Source organism: Lithobates pipiens, unplaced genomic scaffold (genome assembly GCF_037356315.1).
Source record: "Lithobates pipiens isolate NorthernLeopardFrog02 unplaced genomic scaffold, aLitPip1_a1.2 Scaffold_86, whole genome shotgun sequence".
Taxonomy (NCBI): domain Eukaryota; kingdom Metazoa; phylum Chordata; class Amphibia; order Anura; family Ranidae; genus Lithobates; species Lithobates pipiens.
The window spans coordinates 184,017-193,798 of record NW_027507910.1 but is presented as its reverse complement, the minus strand read 5'-3'; the positions used below and the strand labels follow the sequence as shown (position 1 = coordinate 193,798).

General features: G+C 46.4%; 1 protein-coding gene across 4 annotated transcripts in view; it reads right to left on the bottom strand.

The window, feature by feature from the left end:
* Positions 1-9,782, bottom strand: part of LOC143973611 (RNA/RNP complex-1-interacting phosphatase-like) — an 89,671-nt gene that overhangs the window by 10,859 nt on the left and 69,030 nt on the right. For 2 of the 4 annotated variants that reach the window (XM_077474465.1, XM_077474466.1), the window contains one exon: positions 5,489-5,611. The exons of the other annotated variants lie outside the window; for them this stretch is intronic. In XM_077474465.1, the coding sequence (XP_077330591.1) occupies positions 5,489-5,611 (123 nt within the window). The remainder of the gene's footprint in view (positions 1-5,488; positions 5,612-9,782) is intronic. 4 annotated transcript variants of the gene reach the window in all.

The following is a 9,782-nucleotide window of genomic DNA, read 5'->3' as shown; positions in this document are numbered from 1 at the left end:
CAGGGCCCTCGTTAAGGCCATGGGGGGGGCACAGGGCCCTCGTTAAGGCCATGGGGGGGGGCACAGGGCCCTCGTTAAGGCCATGGGGGGGGCACAGGGCCCTCGTTAAGGCCATGGGGGGGGGCACAGGGCCCTCGTTAAGGCCATGGGGGGGGGCACAGGGCCCTCGTTAAGGCCATGGGGGGGGGGGGCACAGGGCCCTCGTTAAGGCCATGGGGGGGGGGGCACAGGGCCCTCGTTAAGGCCATGGGGGGGGGGGCACAGGGCCCTCGTTAAGGCCATGGGGGGGGGGCACAGGGCCCTCGTTAAGGCCATGGGGGGGGCACAGGGCCCTCGTTAAGGCCATGGGGGGGGGCACAGGGCCCTCGTTAAGGCCATGGGGGGGGGCACAGGGCCCTCGTTCAGGCCATGGGGGGGGGGCACAGGGCCCTCGTTAAGGCCATGGGGGGGGGGGGGGCACAGGGCCCTCGTTAAGGCCATGGGGGGGGGCACAGGGCCCTCGTTAAGGCCATGGGGGGGGGGCACAGGGCCCTCGTTAAGGCCATGGGGGGGGGCACAGGGCCCTCGTTAAGGCCATGGGGGGGGGGCACAGGGCCCTCGTTAAGGCCATGGGGGGGGGCACAGGGCCCTCGTTAAGGCCATGGGGGGGGGCACAGGGCCCTCGTTAAGGCCATGGGGGGGGGGAGGGGCGCAGGAATAGACTTCCTGTGTAAATGAAAAAAGAAAAAAAGTAAAAGTTTAACCCCTTAAACACTAAAGCTTTTTCTGACATTTGGTTCAAGTTAAAATCATTTTTTTTTCTATAAAATTACTTGGAACCCCCAAACATTATATATATTTTAGTGGAGACCCTGGAGAATAAAATGGTGCTTGTTACAATATTTTATGCAGCGGTCTTTCAAATGCAATTTTTTTGGAAAAATTTACTTTAATGAATTAAATAAAAAACACTAAGCAGTAAAGTGAGTCCATTTTTTATTTTTTGTATATTGTGAAAGATTTTACGTTGTGAGAATCGCAATCTTTTTATTTTAAGCAAAAAAATTGTGAATCTCATTTTGACGAGAATCGCGCCGCTCTAAAAACAAGTATTGGACTCCAAGTATCAGTTCTGCCAGCGGCGCATATCGGGGGGCAGCGATTCCCCAGCTGTGTCACCCCTCCAATACGCTGCGGGGAGGAGTAAAAGTACCGCCACACATTGTGCAGGCGCGGCCCCTCCCCCCGCTCAGTATGTAGAGAGGAATCAGCTGAAGGGGATCAAAGGAGGAGAAGGACCAGATGAAGCTCCATACCCCAAATATCTGTACATCCTGACCGGGCATCTGAAGGGGGACCGGATGATGCTCCAAATACTAAACACACGATATTCCCAAAAGTATTGGGACGCCTGCCTTTACATGAACTTTAATGACCCCCCAGTCTTCGTCCGGAGGGTTCAATATTGAGTTGACCCTTTGCAGCTATAACAGGTTCATCTCTTCTGGGAAGGCCGTCCACAAGGTTTAGGAGGGTGTCTATGGGAATGTTTGACCGTTCTGTGAGGTCAGGCACTGATGTTGGATGAGAAGGCCTGGCTCTCAGTCTCCGCTCTAATTCATCCCAAAGATGTTCTATGGGGTTGAGGTCAGGACTCTTTGGCGGAGGGGGAGTTATTATGGGGGGGTTGTTTTTAAAGGGGTTGGGTTGGCCCCTTAGTTCCAGTGACGGGAACAGTGAAGGGCGTCAGCACACCAAGACATTTTGGACAATTTCATGCTCCCAACTTTGTGGGAACAGTTTGGGGACGGCCTCTTCCAGTCACAGCGATCTGAATAAACTACAAGTCCCATCTGTCTCCGCAGCACACAGCCTGTGGTTGTCAATGTACTGAGTGATCAGCTGATGGTGGAATGCGGATTGCGGAGCTGATAAAGAGGAAGGAACCTCTGGGGCAGGAAGACGGCAATGCTGGCCACATGACAGACACATTGACTTGTTAGGAGGGGGAGGAGCGGCAACAAGCACTCTGTGTATTGGGTAAGGTGAGTTGATGTAATCTCATCTGTGTGGTGATTGGATGATTGGAGGAACGATTGTCCACTGGCTACAAATTGCTTTCTTTTCCTTTTTGTACAGACATGAGCATGGAAGGAGATTTAACCACCTAAGGACCGCCTCACACCGATGTACCGTATATACTCGAGTATAGGCCGACCCGAATATAAGCCGAGGCCCCCAATTTACCCCCAAAAAAACTGGCAAACTTATTGACTCGTGTATAAGCCGAGGGTGAGACATGCCTGTCCATCCCTGTGTGTGTGTCCATCCATCCCTGTGTGTCCGTCCATCCCTGTGTGTCCGTCCATCCCTGTGTGTCCGTCCATCCCTGTGTGTCCGTCCATCCCTGTGTGTCCGTCCATCCCTGTGTGTCCGTCCATCCATCCCTGTGTGTGTGTGTGTCCATCCATCCATCCATCCCTGTGTGTGTGTGTCTCCATCCATCCATCCATCCATCCCTGTGTGTGTGTGTCTCCATCCATCCATCCATCCCTGTGTGTGTGTGTCTCCATCCATCCATCCATCCCTGTGTGTGTCTCCATCCATCCGTGTGTGTGTGTGTGTGTGTGTGTGTGTGTATATGTGTGTGTATGTGTGTGTGTGTATGTGTATGTGTATGTGTGTGTATGTGTATGTGTATGTGTGTGTATGTGTGTGTGTGTGTGTGTGTGTGTGTGTGTGTGTGTGTGTGTCCAGCCTACCTTTGTCCCGAGCCTCCTAATAACCAGCAATTTGTTTCATGGAGTTGGGCTTTAAAGGGACTACAGATCCCTATTTGGGATGATCCTACTTTCTTTATGGTGTTATGATGCCCTATAGGGTGAGCCATAGTGCCGGTGAAGAATAATGAATCTTTATGTACACAGGGTTATGGAAGGCATTCGAGGGCACAATAAACACATGTAATCAGGGATTGTTCTGGCCAGAATTATCTGCTGATAAGAGCAAGCAGCCGCATTCTGTAGGCATATGAATTATTAATGTTCCTCTGAAACTCTCTGGCTTGTTCTGAAAAGATCATTTCTTTGTGAGCAAAGGACTGAAAAACACACAGCACACAAGGAAGGGGGGATTTACCTTGCCTCCTTGCCTCCGTCCCGTGCCGTGTCGTGCCTTGCCTTGCCTTGCCCCCGTCCCGTCCCGTCCCGTGCCCTCTTCGTCGGCGGCCATTGTAAAATTCAAAAGCTGCGCCGCCGCCTTCGCCTGTGATAGGCGGAACACTGAATTTCCCAGCAGCCTGTGTTCCGCCTATCACAGACGTCGTATCATCCTCGTCCGTAGTACGAGGATGATACGATGTCCGTGATAGGCGGAACACAGGCTGCTGGGAAATTCAGTGTTCCGCCTATCACAGGCGAAGGCGGAGCCGGAGGCGCGGCTTTTGAATAGAATGGCCGCTGTCTGTCTGCTCGACACGCTGTTCGAGCGGGCAGACAGCGATGACTCGAGTATAAGCCGAGGGGGGCACTTTCAGCCTCAAAAAAGAGGCTGAAAATCTCGGCTTATACTCGAGTATATACGGTAAGTCGGCAGAATGGCACGGCTGGGCACAATCAGGTAGATATACGTTGCTCTTTAAGTGCCCAGCCGTGGGTCGGGAGCGTACCGCCGGTCCTGTGCTCCGTGACTGTGGCCGCGGGACCAGCGGACCCGATCGCCGGTGGTGTCCCGAAATCGGGTCACAGAGCTGAAGAACGAGGAGAGGTCGGTTGTAAACAAACCCCTCCCCCGTGCTTCCCTGTGTGGCTGTCAACGATCGTCTGTTCCCTGATATAGGGAAAGACAATCAGTGATGTCACATGCCAGGCCACGCCCCCTACAATAAAAAAAAAAAAAAAACACATAACGTCACACATAACCCCTACACTGCCCCCTAGTGATAAACTCCTTTACTGCCAGTGTCATTTACACAGGAATCACTGCATTTAAATAGCACTGATTGCTGTATAAATGACAATGGCCCCAAAAATGTGTCAAAAATGTCCGATGTGTCCGCCGTAATGTCGCAGTCACAATAAAAATCGCTGATCGCCACCATTACTAGTAAAAAAAAAAAATTATTAACAAAAATGCCATAAAACTATCCCCTATTTTGTAGACGCTATAACTTTGGTTTGCGCAAATCAATTATCACCAATTGCAATTTTTTACAAAAAATACGTAGAAGAATACGTATCGGCGTAAACTGAGGAAAAAAAAATGGGGTTTTTTTAATATATTTTTGGGGATATTTATTATAGCAAAAAGTAAAAAATATTTTTCAAAATTGTCGCTCTATTTTTGTTTATAGCGCAAAAAATAAAAACCGCCGAGGTGATCAAATACCACCAAAAGAAAGTTTTATTTGTGGGGGAAAAAAAAGAACATCAATTTTGTTTGGGAGCCACGTCGCACGACCGCGCAATTGTCGGGTAAATTGACGCAGTGGCGAATCACAAAAAGTGGTCCGGGGGCTGAAGTGGTTAATAACAGGTGAAAGGCTGCACAAGAGTTGGGGGGAGGGGAGGGGGAATTTTGGTACTTTTTGTACTGTTTTGTATGTGTTGTTAAAATGTTAAACAAATTAAAAAAAAAAAAAATAAAAAAAAAAAAAAGGAGAGGGCCGGTTCACACTGCGGGCAATGCGAGGCGACAACGACTTGCCTCGCCGCGACCTGCCGCGACCTCAGCGGCGACTTGCAAATGACTTCTGTATAGAAGTCAATGCAAGTCGCCCCGAGGTCGCCCAAAAGTAGTACAGGAACCTTTTTTCTGAGTCGGAGCGACTCGAGTCGCTCCTCTCAGAACGGTTCCATTGTACAGAACGGGGGCGACTTGTCAGATCGCGGCGAGGCGAGTCGTGTCGCCTCGTGTCGCCTCGCAGTGTGAACCGGCCCAGAAGGAACGTCTGATCATTACTTGTACCTGTAGGCGGCCCACAACGAGGCTTACCTATAAGGCATATCTAGTATACATGCAGCCAATCACGTCATCAGTGCATGCGCTCCGAAGGAACGCCACTCGTGCCGTTCCTTCAAATTTCTGCGCTGTGAACGGTGCTGCCCCCCCCCGCGCATTTGTGGGAGTGACGTCACGTGGCTCTGGCCAATCACACAGCCAGCGTCCGTGGACCCGGAAGAAAGATGGATGAAGATGGATGTGGCCTGCAGCAGGGACAAGGCATTCGGTTGAGGGCTTCCTTTGCAGGTAAATTTCACATAATATGCTAGCATGCATTATGTGCTAGTATGCGTTGCATACTAGCACATTATTGCTTTAATTGGCAGGTCATTAAAAAAAAAATGGCAGTTTACTTCCTCTTTAAGGTATATTTAGAATATGTATCGTTTACATGTTTCTGTACTTTAATGAATAAAGTGCACCAGCAGAAAACACATCCGAGTTTCACAGGTTTAGAAAAATCAGCAAATTCAAGGAAAACAGATGTGAATAAAGGCGGAGCGCTCACCCAGGGGGTCTTCCGCCCATCTGCTGGAAGCTGTATTGAGGCCCCGGCATATACGGCCCCGGCATCTGGGAAAATATAGGTGCAGATAATCTAGATCCCCAGCTTGGATTATCCAATGGTTGGCTTTAAAAAAAAAGAAAGAAGAAGAAAGAAAACAGCTGTGAAGAAAAAATAATACAATAAAGAAACATCCAAACAAATAGAGACGCAATCATACAAAACTGAAGGGAAAGGTGATATAAAGTCCTAAATACTCAACAAATCCGCACAGAAAAGGAAGAAATTCAAACGTTGGAAGGACTTCCGATACACGATAGTGTGCAGATAGAGGAGAATTCCGAAAACCCAACAATGTGAAGAAGACAGCCAATCAGCATCCTTCTCAGTGATGAGAGTCTTATGCCATTTACTAAGGATGGTTGGAACTCTTGGAGCATGTTACATATTACACCCTAAGTACGGGTCTGCCTGAGTGCCGAGTGTTCAGGTAGGAGGAGATTTCCACTATAGCCCGAGTCCTCACGCTGTTATGGCAGGCGGGTCATCCACCAATCAAGATGCGACGTCCCACCGTGTTCTTTTTTAGTTACTGGGCATGGAGGAGGAGGAGGAGGGGGGACTGCGCTGTCATTTAGGATCTGTATACCCCCCACATGTGCGATATACCAATATAATAAAATCTCAGCTCAAACAACTGAGCATGTGCAGCAGTACTACCCCCACTGTGTCGGGCCTTGCCAAGAGAGACCCTGCGGGGGGGATCTGTCCATACAGGATCAAAGAGCCTTTTTACACAATGCAGAGGATTAACCCCTTACATTCCACAGTGAGTATGCCGTTACTGGCAGGATCTCCACGTAAGAAACTTTTCAACTGGTTCCCAAAACCAATGTCCTCCGGACAGCAGCGCCGTCGGTGTGAAAGGAGGGGCGCTCGATGGACTAGCAGGTTTACATGCTCTATAAGCAATTCCTGCAACTATTTTATTTTTGCAATCTTGTGGCGCAGCGTCAGGAAAACGCACCACCGTGTATTTTATAGCTTTTTTCCCCCTTGAACTGCTGCAGATCTTGACAAGGTCGGTACCTGAGAATTGGTTTAACTCCTTTTCCCATTCTCTAATGTAGTATGGGGCCCCTGGAATGAGAACGATTGAAAAGAATGTGCGTGAGAAGATGGGTGGGTTTTACCCTCTGCAGGCAAAGCCATTTGAATGGGGTAAAAACTCTGTCAAGAGCAGCTGTTCAGGAAAGAGAAGCGCTAAAGTGACCTAGTTGGAAGAATTGCCACCACTGTCTGGGGGCATGGGGTAGGTTCACATTCATTATGGTTAGTGGCCGGACTCCATAATGGTGCAGGGCTGAGTGATTGGGCGACATCTTGTGTTGGGTCCCCTCAGGGTAGGCTGGGACCACTGTGCCTGCAGGAAACATGGGGTTCCCAAAGATTTGAGCCGGGGGGCCTATGTGTGTGGAGAGATGGAGACCTCTAACCAGGGAGTCCCAGGAGAGAAGAACGAAGGGGAAGCAAAATGGCATCCACGCCATTTGAGGTCATTTGGATGAGGTCATCCACAGGTGGGCTATCGGTGAGACAGCCATGAGTGTCACCCAATGCTTGTCCGAGTCGTGAAAAATTCAAAACTATTATATGGACTAGAAGGGCCACTTTATGGTAGAACTCTAGCCGCGGTAGGCCCAAACCGCCATGCAGTTTTCTGCGTGTCAATATATTGTAACGGACTCTCGGGGGACCAATTGGCTGGGATTTGGACACTGGAGGAAGCGAATGGACATTGGGAAGAGCAATGACCTCATCATGAGACAGGGAAAGTGCCGCAGACTTGTGAGCTCAGATTGTGGAACGTGGCAAATTCCCACATATGGGGGGGGAAGTGCTTCCCCGGGGTGGAGGTCATTCTCAAAATTGACGGCAGCAACTTGTCTCAAAAAAACTGGGACAGGTTGTTCTATTTTGTATTTTTTTTGCACATTATTGCTAAACAGTAGGGCTGCAACTAACGATTGTTTTCATAATCGATTACTTGGCCGATTGTTTTGATTAATCGATTAATAACCTTAAAAAAAAAAAGTGTGGTGTCTAATTTGGTTAATACGCAACGTTTTAAAAATGGCAATTTATTCTTAAATATCTCTAAATGCAGTGGTAAATTATTATTATTCAGGATTGATATAGCGCCAACAGTTTGCGCAGCGCTTTACAATGTGAGGGCAGACAGTACACTTACAATACAAATCAATACAGGAGGGATCAGAGGGCCCGGCTCGTTAGAGCTTACAATCTAGAAGGGAAATATATAATAACCAACTATATGATTAGGGAGCAAAATATCGAATCCACTCTGAGAATAACAGACAGATATACTGTATATATTAGAGGGGATATATACTGTATATACTATTAGAAGAGATGTACTGTATATACTATTATAGGCTATATACTGTATATATTAGAGGAGAGATATACTGTATATGCTATGAGGGGATATACTGTATATACTATTAGAAGGGATGTATTGTATATACTATTATAGGCTATATACTGTATATACTATTAAAGGAGAGATATAATGTATATACTATTAGAAGGGATGTATTGTATATACTATTATAGGCTATATACTGTATATACTATTAAAGGAGAGATATAATGTATATACTATTAGAAGGGATGTATTGTATATACTATTATAGGCTATATACTGTATATACTATTACAGGAGAGATATACTGTATATACTATTAGAGGGGATGTATTGTATATATGATTATAGGCTATATACTGTATATACTATTAGAGGACATATACTGTATATACTATTAGAGGAGAGATATACTATTAAAGGGTCAATCTGGTAACCAGACTCATTAACGTTAACCCCCTTTTGTTACTGGCCGATTAATCGATTATGAAAATATTAATCGATTAGTTGACGATTAATTGATTAGTTGTTTCAGCCCTACTAAACAAACCCCAATATCTACCCATCAAAACTGAAATCTGGTCATCTGTGCTGGTTCTCGTCTAGGTTGTACTGCGCAATTTTGGGTAAAGGAATTACAGAAGGAGAAATAAAAAAGCTGCGACAGGACAAGACGAATCTGGAAAAGTGGTACAAACATGGAAGAGCATTTTAGGAGGTTAATTGGCAATAGGTCAGTGACATGATTGGCTATAATATAATATCAGCGCCTCTCAGAAGTAGAGATAGGCAGAGGTTTACCAATCTGCGAAAAGCCGCATCTAAAAATTGTCCAACGATTTCAGAATAATGTTCCTCAATGTAAAGTTAAAGACTTGGATCATCTACCATCCATATCATCATTCAGAAAATCTGCAGAAATTTCTGTGTAAAAGGGACAAAAGGCGAAACCCAACAGTGGACGGCAGTGATCTTCTGGCCCTCGGATGGAATTCCTCTCCTACACCCAGTGAACAGCCTCAGATGAAGCAAAGCCTCCCACATACATGTTACATGGAAATCTGAGGTCTTCAGCTTGCTATATTCTTTATAAAGCGCATGTTAGAGGTTCTCTTCCTGTTCAGCACTAGGAGTGGATTCTTGCCCCCCCCCCCCCCCCCCACATAGGCAAAGGAAGAAAGGAATGTGCAGTGCTGTGACAAGACAAGCTCTCTGCTAGTCTGTTCATTTTATCCAATACAATTTTTTTATTGAGCCATCACAGAGTTATAACAAAGCATTCAAAGACAGTGTTACTGTATCACATACAATACGCCAAACGTGTCATGTTATAAATTGTTCCTGAACACAACAGCGTGTTTGAGCGTACATCCAATGTAGCAACAGAAACCAAGAAAAAAAACAAAAACCTGTTGTAGGTTATGAACAGAAATAATTATCAGCTCGAAATTATTATTTTGAGAGTATTATCAAGAATAATAGCATTATATTGAGGGGTCAGAAAAAACCAAAGGCAAAATAAGAAAAAAAGAAAAATGAGGGGGAGGGGAAGGGGAAGAGAGGGGGTGGTAAATCCCGAATAGCAATTATTTCCTATAATGATTATGCAAGTAAATTTCTTAATAGGTTAGGGGAGGAGCGTCATACAGGATTCACGTGTATACCTATCTATAGATATCAGAAACCAATATTTTCACGGGAGAAAGAACAAGCAAATGAAACCGCTACTGTTAGAGATCCAAAATCAAAAATCAGTAAGTCGGCCATTTTGCATCTTAGCAAAAGAAAAAGAAACCACGATAGTTTGTGGAATATTTCGGTGTTTTCAGAGGCCATAGCCGCCGTCTCTTC